At 37.2% G+C, this 23,447-nt stretch overlaps 1 protein-coding gene across 8 annotated transcripts in view; it reads right to left on the bottom strand.

Annotated features, from left to right (window-relative positions):
• LOC129038376 (cytochrome b5 reductase 4) overlaps positions 1 to 23,447 on the bottom strand; it is a 129,211-nt gene that overhangs the window by 35,626 nt on the left and 70,138 nt on the right. For 7 of the 8 annotated variants that reach the window (XM_054491312.2, XM_063666373.1, XM_063666370.1 and 4 more), the window contains 4 exons: positions 15,944 to 16,084; positions 14,302 to 14,454; positions 10,465 to 10,615; positions 10,062 to 10,148 (listed from right to left, as the gene is read on the bottom strand). In XM_054491312.2, the coding sequence (XP_054347287.2) occupies positions 10,062 to 10,148; positions 10,465 to 10,615; positions 14,302 to 14,454; positions 15,944 to 16,084 (532 nt within the window). Of the gene's footprint in view, positions 1 to 2,098; positions 8,506 to 10,061; positions 10,149 to 10,464; positions 10,616 to 14,301; positions 14,455 to 15,943; positions 16,085 to 23,447 lie in introns of those variants that run through there. The other variant, XM_054491311.2, reaches the window with a different exon arrangement.

Here is a 23,447-nt window from a genome sequence, read left to right as displayed (position 1 = left end):
GTTTATAAAAAAATGTACCACTACCTTTACTAAAATAAGATTAACGGTCTCCAAGAACGACTCATTTGAAACAAAAGGAAAATACTTGTTATATTTATATACCACAAAATGTTTTCTAGAAGTCAACCTCATTGTCAAACTGTACCACCTGTCCCACCCCTCAAAACTCATTCTACAAAAGCAGAGGTATCACAGAGCTAGGGCATTCTGCTGATGGGAGCAGGTGGGCCCACATGTACTGAATGAACTGAGCTTCATACACTGATCACGTATTTGGGAAAAGGATAAGTGGAATTTACTTTGGATTTCAGTTTACATAATTAGTTAAATCCACTACTGCACATATTTGCCTTATGTTTTCTCTCATTTTTCATAAGAAAAAAAAGGATAAGGTTTTGCTAGACTTGGAATACGGTGAATTGAATCCCAATTGCTAGAACAGTCAAGTTTAATAACACATTTGGATAAAATTTGGGTACACATTTTTTTTTCTGTTCAGATTTCCTACTTAATGACATGAAAATCAGATTGAAATAGAAAGAGTAGTATTCTAAAAATTATTTATGAAGTATCTATATTTTTGCAATTCTACTGAGGGCAGTAATTAGGGAAAACGAAGAGATTCATTCCCTGGGCTGCATGAGAAAATACGCAAACACAATATCGTATCACTGTTGGATCCATGTGTACAGGTACATAATAGATGTTACACATATTTCACGAATGAATGAATGAATGTCTGCTACAAACATACTAATTCTGGGCTAGGCACCTACATATGCTAACTCATTGATTCCCATGTCCAAATGATTCTGTGGTGTAGGTATTAATGTTTGTTTTATGGATGGAAAAACTGAAGCTCAGACAGATAAAGTAATTTGCCCAAGGCCAAGAGATTAATAACTTTCCATTATACAATTTCACTTTGAAGAATTCCATTTGCTAATGATATTATCTAGATAAACTCTGAGGACAAGCATAGCACACTTGCTGAAAATATTCGATCATATGTCAGCCTCAGAATCCATAATTCCTATCCCTCTCCTGTTCCACAAAGGATGGAGTAGAAGACTGGGACCTAATTATATAGACAGTAGGGTATTTCTCTTAACTACAAAATTTGTTTTTTAATATTGACAATTCAATAATAATTTAACCACAGAAATGTGTTCCAGTAACATATTTTGGCATCAGGAACTTTATTACTAAAACTATAAGTGATATAGAGAGGGTCAAGATGTGGGAAAGAGTGATGATTTACTATATTAGAAAATGAAGATCCTTAAATGCTAACTAAAATACAACTGTGACTAATTAAAATCATCTCAACTTAAATCTTAACTTTTACTTTCCTTTTTTGTATGGGACACAATAATTATGTTTTGGCTGAATAGTACTAGCAAACCTAATCAATAAGCCTTTAAGGCCAGGGTTCTCCTATTTTTACATAAAGCCTCAGAATATGGTAAAATTCCTGCTAAATCTTCCAAAGCCATATACACAGGCATGGTCATTTTGTTTTCTAGCCAAGGCTTGACCTGACCTCACTAAAGAAAAAAAAAAGAAACCAAAACACCAGGCGTCTATGGGGGTCATAAATTACACAATACTAGGAGTCAGTGCCTCAAGCAAGGACAGCAAAGTCTCCAGAAAGAGGTTAGGGAGCAGAGAGAAAGAGCACAGCCAAGCCAGCAAGGGAGAGCAAGAAGAGAAAGAGAACGAACAGTAGAGGGAGGATAAAGGCAGGCCAGAAATTGGAACACTATCACTTCTGTCAGCAAGCTGGAGAGTACCACTCACCTGGTGAGTGCTGTTAGAGCCAGGCATCCAGACATGAAAAAAAAAGGGCCTTTCCTCATCCTCAAAACTCCAGCCTATGCAATCTCACCAACCCAAATTATGTAGATCAAAAGGAAAGAAAAAACACAGTTGACTCTGTTAAAAGATACTTTATGTTCAGAGACTGTCAACATATTCCTTAACAATTAATTTATAAATCAAGTTGAAGTCAAAAGTACAATGTCTATTATTGAAAAAATAAAATTTTACAAAATTTCTTTTATAAGGTAACTATCTAAAAGAATACCTTAGCCAAAAAATCATCAGAAATACTTTTGTAAAAAACAATCTTAAGCCTACCTACGTCTGTTTACTTTTTAAAAAAATTATTATACTTTAAGTTCTGGGATACATGTGCAGAACGTGCAGGTTTGTTACATAGGTATACATGTGCATGGTGGTTTGCTGCACCCATCAACCTGTCATCTACATTAGGTATTTCTCCTAATTCTATCCCTTCCTTTGGCCCCCACTGTGACAGGCCCTGGTGTGTGATGTTCCCCTTCCTGTGCCCATATGTTCACATTGTTCAACTCCCACTTATAAGTAAGAACACACGGTGTTTGGTTTTCTGTTTCTGTGTTAGTTTGCTGAGAATGATGGTTTCCAGCTTCATCCATGTCCCTGCAAAGGACACGAGCTCATCCTTTTTTATGGCTGCATAGTATTCCATGGTGTAATGTACATTTTCTTTATCCAGTCTATCATTCATGGATATTTAGGTTGGTTCCAAGTCTTTGCTATTGTGAATAGTGCTGCAATAAACATACATGTGCATGAACCTTTACAGTAGAATGATTTATCATGCTTTGGGTATATAACCAGTAATGGCATTGCTGGGTCTAATGGTATTTCTGGTTCTAAAACCTTAAGAAATCACCATACTGTCTTCCACAATGGTTGAACTAATTTACACTCCCACCAACAGTGTAAAAGTGTTCCTATTTCTCCACACCCTCTCTAGCATATTGTTTCCTGACTTTTTAAATGATCGCCATTCTAATGATGTGAGATGGTACCTCACTGCGGTTTTGACTTGCATTTCTCTAATGACCAGTATGTTTGTTGGCTGCATAAATGTCTTCTATTAAAAATGTCTTCTGTTCATATCCTTCACCCACACTTTCTGATGGGATTTTTTTTTTCTTGTAAATTTGTTTAAGCTCCTTGTAGATTCTGGATATTAGCCCTTTGTCAGATGGATAGATTGCAAACATTTTCTCCTATTCTGTAGGTTGCCTGTTCACTCTGATGATAATTTATTTTGCTATGCAGAAGCTCTTAATTAGATCCCATTTGTCAATTTTGGCTTTTGTTGCAATTGCTTTTGGAGTTTTAGTCATGAAGTCTTTGCCCATGCTTGTGTCCTGAATGGTATTACCTAAGTTTTCTTCTAGGGTTTTTATGGTTTTAGATTTTACATTTAAATCTTTAATCCATCTTAATTTTTGTATAAGGTGTAAGGAAGGGTCCAGTTTCAGTTTTGTGCATATGGCTAGTCACTTTTCCCAACACCATTGATTAAATAGGGAATCCTTTCCCTATTGCTTGTTTTTGTTAGGTTTGTGGAAGATCAGATGGTTGTAAATGCGCGGCATTATTTCTGAGACCCCTATTCTGTTCCACTAGTCTGTATATCTGTTTTGGTACCAGTACCATGCTGTTTTGGTTACTGTGGTCTTGCAGTATAGTTTGAAGTCAGGTAGCATGATGCCTCCAGCTTTGTTCCTTTTGCTTAGGATTGTCTTGGCTATACAAGCTCTTTTTTGGTTCCATATGAAATTTAAAATAGTTTTTTTCTAATTCTGTGAAGAAAGTCAATGGTAGCTTGATGGGGATGGCATTAAATCTATAAATTACTTTGGGCAGTATGGCCATTTTCATATTGATTCTTCCTACCCATCAGCATGGAATGTTTTTCCATTTGTTTGTGTCCTCTCTTATTTCCTTGAGTAGTGGTTTGTAGTTCTCCTTGAAGAGGTCCTTCACATCTCTTGTAAGTTGGATTCCTAGGTATTTTATTCTCTTTGTAGCATTTGTGAATGGGAGTTCACTCATGATTTGGCTCTCTATTATTGGTGTATAGGAATGCTTATGACTTTTGCACAATTGATTTTGTATCCTGAGACTTTGCTGAAGTTGCTTATCAGCTTAAAGAGTTTTTGGGCTCAGATGATGGCGTTTTTTAAATATACAATCATGTCATCTGGAAACAGAGATAATTTGACTTCCTGTTTTCCTATTTGAATACCCTTTCTTTCTTTCTCTTGCTTGACTGCCCTGGCCAGAACTTGCAATACTATGTTGAATAGGAGTGGTGAGAGGGGATATCCTTGTCTTGTGCCAGTTTTCAAAGGGAATGCTTCCAGCTTTTGCCCATTCAGCATGATATCAGATGTGGGTTTGTCATAAATAGCTCTTGTTATTTTGAGATATGTTCCATCAATACCTAGTTTGAGTGTTTTTAGCATGAAGAGGTGTTGAATTTTATTGAAGGCCTTTTCTGCATCTATTGAGATCATCATGTGGTTTTTGTCATTAGTTCTGTTTATGCGATGCATTATGTTTATTGATTCGTGTATGTTGAATCAGCCTTGCATCCCAGGGATAAAGCCGACTTGATTGTGGTGGAAAAGCTTTTTAATGTGCTGCTGGATTCAGTTTGCAAGTTTTTATTGAGGATTTTTGCATCGATGTTCATCAGGGATACTGGCCTGAAATTTTCTTTTTTTGTTGCGTCTCTGCCAGGTTTTGGTATCAGGATGATGCTGGCCTCATAAACTGAGTTAGGGAGGATTCCCTCTTTTTCTATTGTTTGCAATAGTTTCAGAAGGAATGGTACCAGCTCCTCTTTGTATCTCTGGTAGAATTCAGCTGTAAATCCGTCTGGTCCTGAGCTTTTTTTGTTTGGTAGGCTATTAATTACTACCTCAATTTCAGAACTTGTTACTGGTCTATTCAAGGATTTAGCTTCTTCCTGGTTTGGTCTTGGAAGGGGGTATGTGTCCAGGAATTTATCCATTTCTTCTAGATCTTCTACTCTATTTGTGTAGAGTTGTTTATAGTATTCTCTGATGGTAGTCTGTATTTCTGTGGGATCAGTGGTGATCTCCCCTTTATCATTTTTTATTGTATCTATTTGATTCTTCTCTCTTTTCTTCTTTATTAGTCAGGCTAGCAGTCTATCCATTCTGTTATTCTTTTCAAAATACCAGCTCCTGGATTCATTGATTTTTTGAAGGGTTTTTCAAGTCTCTATCTCCTTATGTTTTTCTCTGATCTTAGTTATTTCTTGTCTTCTGCCAGCTTTTGAATTTGTTTGCTGTTGCTTCTCTAGTTCTTCTCATTGTGATGTTAGGGTGTCTATTTTAGATCTTTCCCGCTTTCTCCTGTAGGCATTTTGTGATATAAATTTCCCTCTATACACTGCTTTAGCTGTGTCCCAGAGATTCTGGTACGTTGTGTCTTTGTTCTCATTGGTTTCAAAGAACTTATTTATTTCTGCCTTAATTTCGTTATTTACACAGTAGTCATTCAGGAGCAGGTTGTTTAGTTTCCATGTAGTTGTGCTGTTTTGAGTGAGTTTCTTAATCCTGAGTTCTAATTTGATTGCACTGTGGTCTGGGAGACTGTTACAATTTCTGTTCCTTTGCATTTGCTGAGGAGTGTTTTACTTCCAATTACGTGGTCGATTTTAGAATAAGTGCTATGTGGTGCTGTGAAGAATGTATATTCTGTTGATTTGGGGTGAAGAGTTCCATAGATGTCTATTAGGTCTGCTTGGTTCAGAGCTGAGTTCAAGTCCTGAATATCCTTATTAATTTTCTGTCTCGTTGATCTGTTTAATACTGACAGTAGGGTGTTAAAGTCTCCCACTATTATTGTGTGAAAGTGTCTCTTTGTAGGTCTCTAAGAACTTGCTTTATGAATCTGGGTGCTCCTGTATTGGGTGCATATATATTTAGGACAGTTAGCTCTTCTCATTAATCCCTTTAGCATTATGTAATGCCCTTGTCTTTTTTGATCTTTGTTGGTTTAAAGTCTATTTTATCAGAGACTAGGACTGCAACTCCTGCTTTTTTTTTGCTTTCTATTGGCTTGGTAAATCTTCCTCCAACCCTTTATTTTGAGCCTATGTATGTCTTTGCACATGAGATGGGTCTCCTGAACACAGCACACTGATGGGTCTTGACTCTTTAACCAATTTGCCAAACTGTGCCTTTTAATTGGGGCATTTAGCCCATTTACATTTAAGGTTACTACAGTTATGTGTGAATTTGATCCTGTCATTATGATGCTAGCTGGTTATTTTGCCCATTAGTTGATGCATTTTCTTCATAGTTTCAATGGTCTTTACATTCTGCTATGTTTCTGCAGTGGCTGGTACCAGTTTTTCTTTTTCATATTTAGCACTTCCTTCAGGAACTCTTGTAAGGCAGGCCTGGTGGTGACAAAATCCCTCAGCATTTGCTTGTCTTTAAAGGATTTTATTTCTCCTTTGCTTATGAAGCTTAATTTGGCTGGATATGAAATTCTGGGTTAAAAACTCTTTTCTTTAAGAATGTAGAATATTGGCCCCCACTCTCTTCTAGTTTGTAGGGTTTCTGCAGAGAGATCCCCTGTTAGACTGATGGGCTTCCCTTTGTGGGTAACCCGACCTTCCTCTCTGGCTGCCCTTAACATTTTTTCCTTCATTTCAACCTTGGTGAATCTGACGATTATGTCTTGGGGTTGCTCTTCTCAAGAAGTATCTTTGTGATGTTCTCTGTATTTCCTGAAGTTGAATGTTGGCCTGTGTTGCTAGGTTGGGGAAGTTCTCTTGGATAGTATCCAGAAGTGTATTTTCCAACTTGGTTCCATTCTCCCTGTCACTTTCAGGTACACCAAATGTAGTCCCATATTTCTTGGAGGCTTTGTTCATTACTTTTCATTCTTTTTTCTCTGATCTTGTCTTCTCACTTTATTTCATTGAGTTGGTCTTCAATCTCTGATATCCTTTCTTCCACTTGATCGATTCAGCTATGGACACTTGTGTATGCTTCACGATGTTCTCGTGCTGTGTTTTTCAGTTCCATCATGTCATTTATGTTCTTCTCTAAACTGGTTATTCTAGTTAGATACTCCTCTAACCTTCTGTCAAGGTTCTTAGCTTCCTTGCATTGGGTTAGAACATGCTCCTTCAGGAGTTTGTTATTACCCACCTTCTGAAGCCTACTTCTGTCAATTTGTCAAATTCATCATCCGTCCAGTTTTGTTCCCTTGCTAGTGAGGAGTTGTGATCCTTTGGAGAAGAAGAGGCATTCTGGTTTTTGGCATTTTCAGCCTTTTTGCATAGGTTTTTCCTCAACTTCGTGGATTTATCTACCTTTGGTCTTTGCTGTTGGTGACCTTTGGATGGAGTGTTTGCTTGGTCATCCTTTTTTTTTGATGTTGATGATATTGCTTTCTGTTTGTTAGTTTACCTTATAACAGTCAGGCCCCTCTGCTACAGGTCTGCTGGAGTTTGCTGGGGGTCCACTCTAGACCGTTTTCCTGGGTATCACCAGCAGAGGCTGCAGAACAGCAAAGATTGCTGCCTGTTCCTTCCTCTGGAAGCTTCATCCCAGAGAGCACCCACCAAATGCCAGCCAGAGCTCTCCTGTATGAGGTTTCTGTTGACCCCTGCTGGGGGGTGTCTCCCCATCAGGAGGCTCAGGGGTCAGGGACCCACTTGAAGAGGCAGTCTGTCACTTAGCAGAACTCAAGCACTGTGCTGGGAGATCCACTGCTCTCTTCAGAGCCAGCAGGCAGGAATATTTAAGTCTGCTGAAGCTGTGCCCACAGCTGTCCCTTCCCCCAGGTGCTCTGTCCCAGGGAGATGGGAATTTTATCTATAAGCCTCTGATTGGGGCTGCTGCCTTTCTTTCAGAGGTGCCCTGCAGAGAGGAGGAATCTAGAGAGGCAGTCTGGCTATCATGGCTTTTCGGTGCTGTGGTGGGCTCCGCCTAGTCTGAACTTCCCAGTGGCTTTTTTTACACTGTGAGTGGAAAACCACCTACTCAAGCCTCAGTAATGGTGGACGCCCCTCCCCTCACCAGGCTTGAGTGTCCCCCATCAACTTCAAACTGCTGTGCTTGCAGTGAGAATTTCAAGCCAGTGGATCTTAGCTTGCTGGGCTCTGTTGGGGTAGGATCCACTGAGCAAGACCACTTGGCTCCCCGGCTTCAGCCCCCTTTCCAGGGGAGTGAATGGTTCTGTCTCTCTGGTGTTCCAGGCGCCACTGGGGCACCAAAAAAAACTCCTGCAGCTAGCTTGGTGTCTGCCCAAATGGCCGCCCAAGTTTGTGCTTGAAACCCAAGGCCCTGGGTGGTGTAGGCACCCAAGGGAATCTCCTGGTCTGCCGGTTGTGAAGACTGTGGAAAAAGCGTAGTATCTGGGCTGGATAGCACAGTCACTCATGGCACAGTCCCTCATGGCTTCCCTTGGCTAGTGCCAACCACTTGAGCATGCCGGGTGAGACAACACCCCACCATGCTTCTGCCCACCCTCCATGGGCTGCACCCACTGTATAACCAGTCCCAATGAGATGAACCAGGTATCTCAGTTGGAAATGCAGAAATCACCCGCCTTCTGTGTTGGTCTTGCTGGGAGCTGCAGACCGGAGCTGTTCCTAGTCGGCCATCTTGCCTGGGAATCGACCAGTTTAAATTCTTTTAAACATTTACTTACAAAAACAGAAGCTCTAACAGTGAAGACAGAAAACAAACATGTATATAGGGGTCCTCTATAACCACAATTCAAATGTCTGAGGGAGGGCTTCACAGGTTCCAAAGCATTTACCATTATCTTCTCCAAAGCCCACAATACTTTATGAAGTAGAAAAGACAGCATTATTTTCTTTTGAAGATAAAGAGGCCCCTAGAGGTAAATAGGTGAGGAGTAGAATGGCAACTGGAATTTAGGTCTTTAGGCTTCTTGATAAACGCTTCCAATTTTCCACTTTGAAAATGTGTTAAAAAATACTTGAAAAGCTAAGAACTTGAACTTCTTTAAATAATTCTCTAAAATGCCACACAACTACTTATAATAAATATTCTTAGGTTTATGTTTTTAGTATGTAAAGAATAGTAAATACTTCAAGGATACATAAGTTCAGGTGTCATCCTTAATTTTGAAAGTCATTTATTAAAAGACAAAGTGGAGGATGATGGGAGATAGCAGGGAGGGAAAAATGGGAAAAGACCACAGCATTTTCTTATTATGGATATTCAGAAAATATTCAGAAGAACCTCGAGCCCCTGGACAGCTAACAAAGTTCTAAGGTCTTTACTCTTTTAAAAGGCCTAGAATTTTTGTATACCATCCTATCATATACATATATATTTATTTCAGATCTTCTGTGTAATTTATAAAGCCCTAAAATTCTTAGAAATAGCTTTTAATGATTACAGAAATGCTTTAGAAAGTATGATAGCTTATTCAATTCACTTTTTGTGAAAAGATTGTTCTGAACTTCCTACTGCTTTCAAATCTTTTTAGGGGAAATGGAGCATATATTCATTTAAATAATCTTCTTATTTTAGTTTACTGGGCTGAGCTCTTTAATCAATAAAATAAGTTTTTACTTTTGTTATCCTTTCTGTCCCATTCCACTACTGCGTTCAGCTTGACTAGAACTTTTTTCTATTGTCTGTACCAGCACTTCCCAAAGTGTGTACCAAGGATCACTAGTGATAGAACGAAGAAGTGTTAATGCAAACAAACAAAAATAAAGGGAACTTTGCTAAGCAATGCGTAAAAAATTTCTCTCTTAGAAAGTCACAAAGGATACTAACATGTAAAAGGCTTTAGAAATCCCATATCATGTTTAATTTTGCTTAACACATTCTCACCAAATTCTTATTTTATCAGCCCCAGTATAACAAGAAAAATCTTGCATCAACAAACTGGCTACACTGGAACATTTTCAGTGAAACCCAACTCAGTATAAATCATATAACATGATCATAAAGCCCAATATGCATCTTAGTGACACATATATAAGGTTGCCTAGATCTTGCCAGACAGTGTTTCTTTGAGGGAAGGGGAACATTTAACATGATTTCTAGTTAGAGAATTATTGGTTTATTTTTTTTCTTTGAAGGAGCTTTCTGGCCAATCAAAGCTTCAACCAGAGAAGATAAGGCCTAGATTTACTACACAGGTATAAATAACTAAACGCAAAGCTAATATCAGTTTAATACCTTTTATCTTTAAATGCTAATTTCTCCAATTGGCTTCTCCAAATTATATCATCCTCTGTTTTATTGAAGAACATCAGCTTCACTTTCCTTAAAAGAAAAAAAAAACTCAGAAATAACTAATTAATTACATTTAAAATATGCACAAATGGAGAGTCTAAAGTGAACCAGTATGAATGATTTAGTGCCCAGTAGGTAACTAAAAATCATCAAAAACTGAAATGAGATAAAAGAACCTAGTTAATAAAATAGCTAGGATTAGAGGAGGCAGAGTAAGAAATGATGAATGAGGAAATGGTAACATGTCTATTAAGGTTATTAAGGTCCAGTGAGTAATCAGTTTAGAATACCTTATACTAATATAACAGCCTCAAAAAGGATAGTAATTAGAGACAAAATTACATACCTGAGACTGGGTATATCAGTCAAAGCATAATTCAGTATTTTAACCATTGGTGTGAAGCCTGTTCCAGCTGCCAACAAAAAGAGATCTTCTAATTCTTGGAACTTGGATATTTTAAAATTGCCCTCAGGACTGCTTACAGAAACAAAATCTCCTAAACAATGAAATATAAGCTAAATCAGAAAAAAAAAAAACAAAAACAAAACAAAAAACCCAGCAGGGAAACTAAGAAGCCAAAACTAGGTGAATTTAAAACACTGAGGAATAACAGTATAAATACTTAACTTGCAGACTATTTATCAGTCTTTAAGATATGTAAGTAGTCTTAAGGATACTTATTAGGCCCCTAAGTATGTCTGAATTATATCATTACCGTCAAATTAATAATGAGGTTTTATGATATAATTTCCCACCATTTTGCCAAACCATCTGAAGTCTGAAATTTACAAACTACTGCAAAGTACTTATCCACAAATCATCAATAAAGGATTGATTGCTAAACTAAATTCTAAGTACTTCAAAAGCAGAGTCCATATATATCTGTCTTACATGGTACAGAGTAAAGAACAGATATTCACTATTTACATATTGATTATTAACCACAGTAACAGGATTAGTAGGAGAGAAAATTGAAATAGAAATGCATTCTAAAATCTTATGTTGATAAACACACCAACTTCTCTTCTACCAAATTTTTGAAAAGACCTATTAAGAAGGGCTATTCTGAGTTTAATTCCCATAAAAACAAAGCAAGATCAGAAATGCAGTCAACTATACTTGGAGTATGCCACTTACCAATCTAGAATCAACACAGTTGAGAAATCAGTGCCCATTTTTTACAGCCCAGTTGACATAATCACCATGTACCATTCATATGAGAAAATTACCTTTAGGACTAGATTCAGAAACTTGAAATGTAATCTTAAAAAGGAAAAATAAAGCTGCTACAATTTTTAAATAATTTAAAATACTCCATTTTAAAATGCTTGGATGTTCACAATTTTTCCTTTGTTTTCCATTGCAGGATATTAAGAATCTTGCAGTAGTTGATGAAGTAAGTATTTGAAAATAGGGCTGGGCGTGGTGGCTCACACCTGTAATCCCAGCACTTTGGGAGGCCAAGGCAGGTGGATCACCTGAGGTCGGGAGTTCAAGACCAGCCTGACCAACATGGAGAAACCCCGTCTCTACTAAAAATACAAAAAATTAGCCAGGCATGCTGGCACATGCCTGTAATCCCATCTACTTGGGAGGCTGAGGCAGGAGAATTGCTTGAACCCAGGAGGCGGAGGTTGCGGTGAACCGAGATTGTGATGCCGTTGCACTCCAGCCTGGGCAACAAGAGCAAAACTCCATCTCAAAATAATAATAATAATAATAATAGAAGCTCCTCGTTATAGTTTGAAAAAGACCGTAAGATTAGAGTGTCTTTAGGAAAGCCAGATAGTTGTTTACTAAAGAAGCCTCAGAGGATAGTATTAACTTGGTAACTTTTACCCACAGCCCAGTCTTTCCAATGTTAACAAAATTGATTAGCCTCACAAAGGATAACTGATGCTAATCAAATTCAGAAGAGATTAAAGCACACATGCTAGAATGGCAATTGATTTACAGCTGGGGTTACATGTATCTAGTGACCTGAACATTACATGTCCCACTGGGGATATCTTGTTTCCAGTATCAGAACACATGGAAAGCCAAATTAATCATGTAAAATCATGTTGCTTAGTGAACATGGGATTGAAACAAAGAGACGGATAATTGTATGGGTTCATTCATTTAGTGTACAACTCTCTAAGTGACACAAATATTTGTGCCATGTCGAGCCTCCCTAAATGAAGTTGAAATAATACTTCATCTTGTTCTTTGGGCTTTCCCTTTCCATGCTCTAGGACAACTCTCCACCCTGCCATGTTCACAAAAATCTCCGTAAATAGGCTATAATACCATTCCTTAAGTTTCCACTTACTGTATTACAATCATGTGTCAGTCTTTCTTTCACAAGGTGATAGTCACCTTCACTAGATCTGTAGGTACTCCAAAAGACTTCAGGTTCAAATTCATATACAATATTTTGGTTTACGTAACCAAGGATGACTAATCATATCTATTATGTGAAGTAGATATAATTAGCAGAATCATATCTACTACATTTCAGAAAGTAATGTAATTTTGTTTATTTCCAAATTTTAGTAATCCACTTCACTGGTATCCCAATGTATTGCTAATGCTGCCTTGGAAAGAGGAACACTTTTGCCGTTAGGTAAAAAGCAGTGAAAAGAAAATACAGAAAAAGGAGGAGACACCAAAAGGGAGCAGAAGCAAGAAGAGAAGTTTTTAAATCTTAATAGATCTCATTATAGTTCTTTATTCATTCTTTCAAAGTACCTTTACTGGCTGGGCACAGTGGCTCACACCTGTGATCCCAGCACTTTGGGAGGCTGAGGTGGGCCAATCACCTAAGGTTAGGAGTTCGAGACCAGCCTGGCCAACAAAGTGAAACCTCATCTCTACTAAAAATACAAATATTAGCCAGCATGGTGGTGTGTGCCTGTAATCCCAGCTACTTGGGAAGCTGAGGCAGAAGAATCACTTGAACCCAGGGGGCAGAGGTTGCAGTGAGCTGACATCGAGCCACTGCACTCCAGCCTGGGCAGCACACCATCTCAAAAATAAAACAAACAAACAAAAAAACAAAGCACATTTACTGACAGCCTATTACATACCAACTGCCATGCCAGGTGGTGGAAATACAAAGATAAGTAAGACAATTTCTGCTCTTAAACTCAAAGTCTTGTAATGAAGAAATATATTTATTCTTATAATAGAGCTATGAACAAACTGTTAGTTATTGAGGCTTTCAGGGGAAGAGGAGGGCTCCATAAAGTGATATTCTGTTTGGGTCTTTTTATTTATTTTTATTTATTATTATTATTTTTTTGAGACAGAGTCTCACTCTGTTGCCCAGGCTGCAGTACAGTGGCATGATCTCGGCTCACTGCAACCTCTGCCTCCCGGGTTTAAGCGATTCTCCTGCCTCAGCCTCCCAAGTAGCTGAGATTACAGGCGCCCACCATCATACCCGGCTAATTTTTGTATTTTTAGTAGAAACGGAGTTTCCCCACGTTGGCCAGGCTGGTCTCAAACTCTCAAACTCAAGTGATCTGCCCGCCTCAGCCTCCCAAAGTGCTGGGATTACAGGCGTGAGCCACCGCACTCAGCCCATGTTTGGGTCTTTTTAAAAAAGCACTTGACAGGTAAAGAAAAGGTTGATGGGCATCTTGGGTGTGGCAACTGCATGTACCTGTGAATGAGGATGACAAATCTGTGGAACTCTGAGTAGCACAAGTATTTTTGTATAGCAAGAGGTGAAGCTGGAGAGATTACCAAAGTCTCTGTAGGTCATGCAGTACAGATAATGGGGACCCATCAGAGGTTTCAAAGCTGCAAAACAGCTAGGGTCAATTGTGAGAAAACAGAAGCCAACGAAGATATGATGAAGGCTTACTATAAGACAGTGGCAGAAGAGGTAGCTGAAAAAGTCACTGAGATGTAAACTCAACAGAACTTAGCAGCTGACTGGACTGGGAGAGAGAAAGTGGGACGAATCAAGGCCGACTCGAGTTTCCAGATTGGATCAAGGATGAACAGTGATGCTGCAAATAATAAAAATAAGGAATATGGAGTATGGCCATGCTGGGTAGGACAAGGAGAAGATAACTTTGGTTGTAGACACGTTGAGTTAAAGATATCTGATAGACTCCTACATGGAGATAACTAGAGGGCAATCTGATCCAATCTAGAGCACAAGTGAGGTTAAAAAAATGTAAAAATACTAACCAATCTGAAGACGATCAAGCTCTGATGTGAAGAGTCCAGTGGGATAGATTTTTATCAAAAAGTAGATGTATTTATTGTTGGGAAGAACTGGTTCCTTGAACTCTGCGAGTAAGGAACCAGATACAGGTGTATATGGCTTTACTATTTCTGTACCTAGAAAAAAAAATCACAGCAAAATAATTAAATTCTAAAAATCCAAAAATCTCAATGAAGATGAAACATCCAAATTTTGACACTATCAGTATATATTTAAAACTATATACCTAATGGGTATATAATTCTAATGATTTTTCCATATGTATATAGCATATATACCCCAAGCCTATGTGTGCCGAAACAGTTTTCAGAAATCAATACTGTACCCATAAGAGAAACAATCTGTTTTTATGATGTATAGTCTAATTTAATAGAAATATATGGTAATAATTTTAGACAACCATCTATTCCATCAGCAAATAAACTTTGTAATGGGCCACAACAAAAACGGCATCAAAAGTTTACCATGGAGATGTAAAAAAAAAGTATTTACCTAATAATTTTAATTATATACCAAATTTTTAAAAATGGTTACTGATGACCAATGGGATCATTTGGGGGAGAAAAAGGAAGAAATTTCACTTTTTACTTTATGTACTTTAAATTGTTTTAATATTTTAACATATTACATATTACTTTGGTAACTGAATAAAAAGAATGTTAATCCAGCTACTTCTAAGAATATATTATTTTCTTAAAGAGTAAAATAAATAAGAACTCATTTTATTTTAGATAGCCAAATTCCAAAGAGAAGAATCATCACATGTTTGAAAGACCAAAAATTTTATGCATGGCTCCTTAATGTATGCAAAATACATATATAAATTAAAATGCATTGGCAATAACTGGAGAAGATACCAGCTCTCGAATTAGGTAACAGGCATTAGTGATGAAAAAGAGAAAACCGGCCATTAGTGATGAAAAACAGAAAACCTTAACAGTGCCTCATCATAATATACCATATCTTCTGAGACCTAGTTGGTAACATTTTAGATGATTGCCGGAAACACTACAGCTGACAGGAGAATTTTACTGTTTGCAGCTTCAAAAGGCCAAGAAAATGTTGGACGTCAATAAGAAGGGTATTCAAAACAAGTGAGGTAAATTTAGGATGAAAATGAAAGAAAAAAGAATTCATATTTATACATTTATAGAGCTTCTTATACTGGTAGCACATATAATAAAATCATTTCCAATCATTCACTCATTTTAAATTTTATAGATTCAACTTCATAAATGATACAACCCTAAGTAGCTACTAAGAGACACCAGTATGAGCTTCTAGTAGTTGTCTTCATGGAGGACTATTTGTGCAGTCTCTCATCTCTTCCCTTTAGGGTTTTGTTAGTAATAAATTACAATGCTGGTGGAATCATCTATCTAAACTACTGGCAATATCTTTGTTCCATATGATAATGTGGTACAGCTATAGTTCTAACATGTAGGACACATTGCAGTCACAAACCTAGATTCTGACTATCACTAAATCTAGCTGCCTGGAAATATTTATTAATAACTTAAATGGTTGTTTTCTAGAGAGAGTAGTACTGATTTTGAACTGCTTATAAAAGAAGAAAATGTGTCCCAAAGCCTCTATTCACCTTACCTGTAACAGACAGCTTGAGGTAAACATGTTGCCCAATGGGCACTTGAAGATGAGTGCTTGGTGGCAGCATCAAACAGAAAAGCCTCGTATCATGAGTAACATCTTCCTTGGAAATTAACTGGCACTTTCTGTAGTACAAACCTAAAAAGTGATTCATTTTCTCTTATTGATACATAAATTAATAAAAAGTAATACTAAACCACTAAGAGAAAGCACATACTCAGCTTGTTTTCTAGAAAGCTTCAATTTCACTAAAATGCCTATACATTTAAAAAAATTAATCAATATTTTAAGGTTAATTTTTCCATTTTATTTCCTGAGATATGTGTTGACGAAGACCTGTAAGTACTTCTATAACTTGAAAAATGAATTTAATGAGTGTTATTTCCTCATATCTGTTATTATAGCATGTTAAACCATTATGTTCTAAAAAATAATTTTATTTGATAATGAAGAAATTTACATTCTAAAGTCTTTTTTTTTTTTTTTTTTTTTTTTTTTTTTTAAAGAGATGGGGTTTCACTATGTTGCCCAGGCTGGTGTCGAACTCCTGGACTCAAGCAACCCATCCACCTTGGCTTCCCAAAGTGTTGAGATTACAGGCATGAGCCACCGTACATTCTAAAATCTTTTCTTACACAATGGAAAAGTCCTGAAACTCAAGTCTTTAAGGCTTAACAACAGTAGCACTATTAAGCAATTTTAGAATATCTCTTTGACAAAGGCAAGAAAGATATACATTCTTGTGTCTCTATGTTTGTGTGTATGTATTTTACATACATGATTAGAGAACATTTTAACTGTCAAAAATGATTAAAACAAAAACATTTATGCTTAAAGGTGTAGGTTTTGGTACCTGGAAAATTAATTCAAGTGAAAAGCTGAAGATGGTAGGAGTAGGATTATAGTACTAATACACAAATAGATAAAAGGAATCAAATATTTTTATAAATACTAGAGAAATTTGAAATATCCCAAACTCAGAAAATATTATTTGTATACAGAGCATATGATACCATTTGGATTAGAAGAATTTATTACAGAAGTTCTGAAAGAATTAAGATTTTCACTTGTAAATTATCTTTGAACATAAAACAGCATATCAGAATAACGTGAAGATATTAACTTTTTATTTCCTCTCTCATAAAATAGTATTTACAGAGATGTAAATGAATAAACCCGGATAATATATTTCCTACTCTATTCTCTTTTTTTAACCTAAAAATATTCAAGTAGGTGCAGAAATATTTTCTCCAGATCTTAGAAAGTGAAGGGCCAACAGCTAATAATCAATGCTTAGTAGAAAACTGAAATTCACCTATAATCCTAAGAAATCATTTTAGCCACAAGTGAATCCAACTTCCCTTCTCCCTTTTGCTCCCGACAGATCAGTCACTCAATTTTCCACCTGCTATCATGGTAGCAGTAAGTATATAAGCTTAGACTATATTGCTTTATGCAAAGACCTTGGAGTATCACTAGAGGTCACCTCACTCTAGTGCCAGGGCACAGGCTTGTACCAGATTACGGCTAAGAACCCACCCTAAAGTTATCCCGGAAGGCCTAATAAGCACTGGACTAACCAAAGGGTCAAAGGACATAGGCCCATGCACAAGGAGAAATGAAGGTGCAAATGATCTCTTTATTTCTTTCTCCAGACCCTTTCTGGAACCCACAGTAAGAATACAACTAGAGACCCACATACTATAAATGTATAAATATTTAACAGTTATAAATCAGACAAATAACTGTCAAAGTATGTTCTATGCTATATCTTGAAATATGTACCTTCACAAGGTCCTAGAAGGCTAGGTTCAAATTCGGGATTCTTAAATTCCTCAGAGTATCAGTGAGATGGCAGAGGAATGAGACCTGTACTCCCACTGCCTGTCCCCCTTGTCTTCTCATCCTTGGCTCTGTCTGATAATGAGTAAGGTCTTAAATGGGTGTGGATACATTAACACACAGGCTCAAGCTCATGCACTAGGCTTTTCACATAAACAGCCCTGGCTACTCCTTGGATAGAAGTAGATTTGGGGTCATTTGGGCAGGGAATTCCATGGTTCTAGATACATAGAGGGTGAAGTTGAAAGAAAGAGGATGAGCTCCAGGTGGATACTTCGTGGCCTTGCAATACTCCTCACCTTGTGGGAGGGGTGTGGCTGGACACAGTCATGTGAGGCTCTCCAAGTGTGGAACCCAGGGCAGGTGCCCCTCTTGCACAGGTCTAAGGACCACAGTGTGGCTTTCTTCTAATAAAATCTAGTGCATATCATCTTGGTAACTTTACAGCTGTATGAAAATGCTGACCTTCTGGATTGACAATTTCTACTCTAGCATTTGCTAGAAAAGTTTGCTATAGTAACTATGTAACTCTCCAATGATATTTAAAACACAAGGAAATCCTGGGTTACAGTGATTTACTGACTTTCCTTGTTGGAGAGTTGATACAGCATTCTTGTTATTTAACACTACTGAGATAATTTCAATGTTCTACCCATAGTAGCCTGACTATAATTTCAAAAGAACATCCTAACTATAGGTTCCAAGGATTTTAAGAAAGATTTAAGAAAGTTTTCATCTTTCAATTGCATCAAGGAGAAAGATAGCACAAACAGATGGGAACTGCAGTACATAAGATAAGAAAAAAGAAGTATACCATCATTCTCAGCAAACTATCACAACGACAAAAAACCAAACACCGCATGTTCTCACTCATAGGTGGGAACTGAACAATGAGAACACTTGGACACAGGAAGGGGAACATCACACACCAGGGCCTGTTGTGGGGTTAGGGGATGAGGGAGGGATAGCATTGGGAGATATACCTAATGTAAATGACGAGTTAATGGGTACAGCACACCAACATGGCACATGTATACATATGTAACAAACCTGCACGTTGTGCACATGTGCCCTAGAACTTAAAGTATAATAAAAAAAATATATATAAACAAAAAAGAAGTATAAAGCAGATGGCACTGACTACTTCAGTCTGCACAATGCCATTATTTAACTGTCCACTTTTTGGCTTTCTAACCACAGGTAATTATACTAAAAAATGAGAAACTGAAAATAAAGACAGTAAAACAAAAACATAAGACAGAAACATTACTGCCCCAAATACCTAACTTATTTGAATTAAATACATACAATTAATATTGAGATACTCAGGGTAAGGCTGAAATACTGAGGATAATAAAACTATTTGGGCATACTTTTTTCTTAATGTTAAAAAGAAACTGTATTTTCCCTTTTAAAAAATAGAATTTCACAAGGCTAAAACAGAAAACACAGGTGAAGTCTTCAATGGGAGATAGAAGAGAAAGAGAAGACTGCACTAGGAGTCCACACTGCCTTCATCTGGCTTCTCCTTCTTGCACTTTTGAAGCACTTAGTTACTCTTATTTTCCCTGCTGGAAACAGAAGCTTATAGAAGTTAAAAAGCTTGTCCAACATCTCAGGGCAGCTAGAAAAGATGTGGGATGGAATAAGAAGCTATTAGGGTTTCTTGTCCCAACTCAGTAGGCCTTGTTTTAAAAGTTTGAGAACATGATTAGTAATTATTAGTAGCCAATCACTATAGCCAAGTTGTGGATGCAATGGAAAAGCTCTCGAAGGAAATTAAAAGTCCTACTTCAGTGAGCACATGAATGATCTGATAAGAAAGCGAAATAGGCTTATTGCTGATATGCAGAAAGTCTGAGTGGTCTGGATAGATGAAATCAGCCAGAATACTCTCTTAAGCCAAAAACCTGATCCAGAGCAAGGTCCTGCCTCTTTTCAATTCTAGGAGGGCTGAGAGACGTGAGGAAGCTACAGAAGAAAAGTTGGAAGCTAGAAGTTGGTTTAAGAGGTTTAAGGAAAGAAGCCATCTTCATGACAGATATTTCCACCAAAGTTCTTGGGTGACTAGGTGCATTGTCAATGAATGATAACAATTTGAAAGGAATCTTTTTTTTTTTTTTTTCACATAGTAAGTCTCAACAGCGGGCTTCAAATATAGAAGTTTCACCATTCTAGATGCCATTAAGAACATTTGAGATTTATGGGAGGCAGTCAAAATAGCAACATTAATAGGAATTTGGAAGGTGATTCCAATTCTCACGGATGGCTTTGAAGGGTTCAAGACTTCAGTGGAGGAAGTAACTGCAGATGTGGTGGAAATACAGCAAGAGAACTAGAATTAGAAGTGGAGCCTGGAGATGTGACTGAATTGCTGCAATCTCATGATAAAACTTGGAACAGATGAGCAGTTGCTTCTTAGGGATGAGGAAAAAATGTGGGTTCTTGAGACGGAATCTACTCCTGGTGAAGATGCTGTGAAATGTTGTTGAAATGACGACAGAGAATTTAGAATGATATATAAACTTAATTGATAAAACAGCAACAGAGTTTGAGAGGACTGACTCCAATTTTGAAAGCAGTTCTACTGTGAATAAAATGCTATCAGATAAATCTTTTGTGAAAGAAAGGGTCAATCGATGTGGGCAAACTTCATTTTTTCTTAAGAAATTGCCACAGCTACTCCAACCTTTAGCAACCACCACCCTAATCTGTCACCAATCATCAGCATCGAGGCAAGACTCTCCACCAACAAAAAGATTATGATTCACTGAAGACTCAGATGATTGTTAGCATTTTTTAGTAATATATTGTTTTTTTAATTAAAATGTATAAGTTGTTTTTAAGACATAATGCTATTGCATACTTAACAGACTAAAGTATAATGTAAATATAAGTTTTACATGCACTGGGAAACCAAAAAAATTGTGTGACTTGCTTTATTGTGATACTCTATTGGGATGGTCTGGAACCCAACCCACAACATCTCCAACATATGCCTGTAAGTGGCTGTTCACATATCAAAATTGTGAGACAATTTTTTTTTTAAATCTTGTTTCCTAAGACTAATTGACTGGGTTATTTGTTGGCATATCTTTAAAATTACCTTTGTTTGGTGATCCAAGACTCCATATTAAAGACAATATCAATTAAGATAAAATGCTAATGTTACCTTGGGTATAGAAATAGCAATTCAATTATCTATTGATTTCTGACCCCTAATAGAGAAGTTCCTCAGCCATCTCTTTCTCTATAGCTTTCTCTCCCCCTGCCTCTTTCTCCCACACACCCCCCCAGAGCTACTCACTCATAATCTTCATTTCCGGGAAGAAAAAAATTAATTGGAAGCATCACACTTATAAATTATATTGGTTCAATTCATACAATTTAAAATATTGACCTATTACATTTGGATGGAAGGTAAAAAATGAAAGTTTCTCTTCTCTGACTGATGTTCTTTCTGATATATGAATCCTTCATGTAAGTATATTCTAGATTTGACATGCGAAAACATTATATTAAAAGTTTTTCAACTTATACGCTTGTTTTCAAACAAGTTCTTTTAGCTAAGAAACTAGTAAGATGGAGCCAGCATACTATTATCATAAAGTCAATAATTACAGCAATACATATTGAAAATCTAGGAACCACATAATTGGCTGTAAATCTTTAGGCTACTCAAAGCAAGTTAATTATAAAACTTTGCTGATGTAAGCATTCGGCTTTGCTAGTGAATAAAATAACCCACAGTTTTTGCCATGAGTTAAGGAGGAGAAAAGAGAAAGATGAAATTATCTTTGCTAATGCAGTGAAATAAACAAAAATATCTCCTAAACTCCAAGTCATTTTCCAAAGTGGAAAACCTTCACTGAAAAACACATTATAGCTCCCATTTCAACCAAGAAAGCTAAACCTTTCTTTTTTTATGGTGTTTCAGGATTCAAGGAAAAATTTATAGCAGAAATAAAAGAATTCATGGAAATCCTCAAGAAATTACAGAGAATATCTGAATGATGTCGTTCTAACTAGTATTTCCAAATGGAGGTCAGCCCAGGTTCTCAGTATCATTTATTTCTTGGACTTGGCTTTTACCTAGTTTGCTATGATTTTTTAGTCACTAGGTAAGTCAGATAATTTCAGGGAAAGAGATTTCACTCTAAAAATACCTTTTCATTTCCATTGTCCCTTTTCTACTCTTTTCTGATCTGCTATATCACACTATCATTTCTCTATGTCCTCTCCCCTTACCTAATACCAAAAAATTCAGACTTCTTGCTCTGGTAAAATTAACCCATTTGAACTTTCCTATATATGCCACTTAAATTTTTCTCTCTCTACACCCAGCAAAATGCCTGGCACAATATGCAACCAGTAATGATCTGTAGCTCTACCTGGAAAGTCCCATATAGTTTTTGTTTTGTTTTTTTCTGAAAGCCATGGACCTCACTTTGAAAATACTGCTTCAAGTTCACTTCCTTGAGGCAGTCATTCAAGACCAAATTATCTGTGTCTATTCACTTTGGGCTACCACAAAACATGTTTAGTTTGTACTGTATAACTTGTCCTTGTCGGCCTGTTTCCTTATAAAAGTATTCTTCAATTTTATGTTTGCTTATTTTCTATCTTCCACCTGGGAAACTAAATTTCCCATACTGTTTCATTCCAGTGCCTAAAACAGTCTCCTACACACAAGGTGTACTCAAAATAAGGCTGCCTCATACTTTTCTGAAAATTATCTACAAATATATTTTCATAATTGTGAATTAAAAAGAAATACTTACTGGTCTGCGTCCCTGGTTCCCGACACAGAACTCCTAAAATCCTTGTAAACAGAGACACTAAAAGAATCTTCTATTCTAATATTTGGTCTTTAACCCTGGTTCCTGACATTGAGCTCCTAAAACTTTTTGTAATTTCCTAAGTACTACAAGTGTCTTAAACAGAATTCCTAAATCCCTGAAATTTCCTGGGTGATAGGAGCATCTTTTGTTCTAATGGGGAGACTCCTGGTGGGCTCCTGGATAGCCTCAAGATGGGACCTGTCTTTCTGGGAAATCAACCATGTGATTAAAGGATTGGAACTAGCAGCCCCCTTCCTAGACCTCTGAGGACAGGACAGGCTGAAAGTTGAGCTGCTCACCAATGGTCAATGACATAATCAATCACACCTACGTAATAAAGCCCCCATAAAAACCCAAAACGACATGGTTTGAAGAGCTTGTGGAAAGCTGAACACATGAAAATGTTTGGAGGGTGATGCAATCACTGAGGTCATGGAAGCTCTGTGCCCCTTTTCACATATTTTCCCTATGCATTTCTTCCATCCAGCTATTTATCTGTATTCTTTGTAATATCCTTTATAGCAAAATGATAAACTTAAATGTTTCCCTGAGTTTTGTGAGCCATCCTAGCAAATTTTTGAACCCAAGAAGGAGGTTGTGATAACACTGATTTATAGGTGGCTGCTCAGAAGCATAGATCACAACCTGGAATTTGCAACTGGCATGTGAAGTAGGGGGCAGTCTTGCGGGACTAAGCCCTTAACCTGCGGGGTCTGCCCTAAACTTCAGGATGTATCAGACTTGAGTTAAATTGTAGGACAGACAGTTTGCTGTAGAATTGGTTGTTGGTGAGAAGAAATCTCACATTTTAGTGTTCT

Source organism: Pongo pygmaeus, chromosome 5 (assembly GCF_028885625.2).
Source record: "Pongo pygmaeus isolate AG05252 chromosome 5, NHGRI_mPonPyg2-v2.0_pri, whole genome shotgun sequence".
Lineage (NCBI taxonomy): Eukaryota > Metazoa > Chordata > Mammalia > Primates > Hominidae > Pongo > Pongo pygmaeus.
The sequence above is the reverse complement of the archived record's forward strand: the minus strand, read 5'-3'. Positions and strand labels throughout refer to the sequence as shown.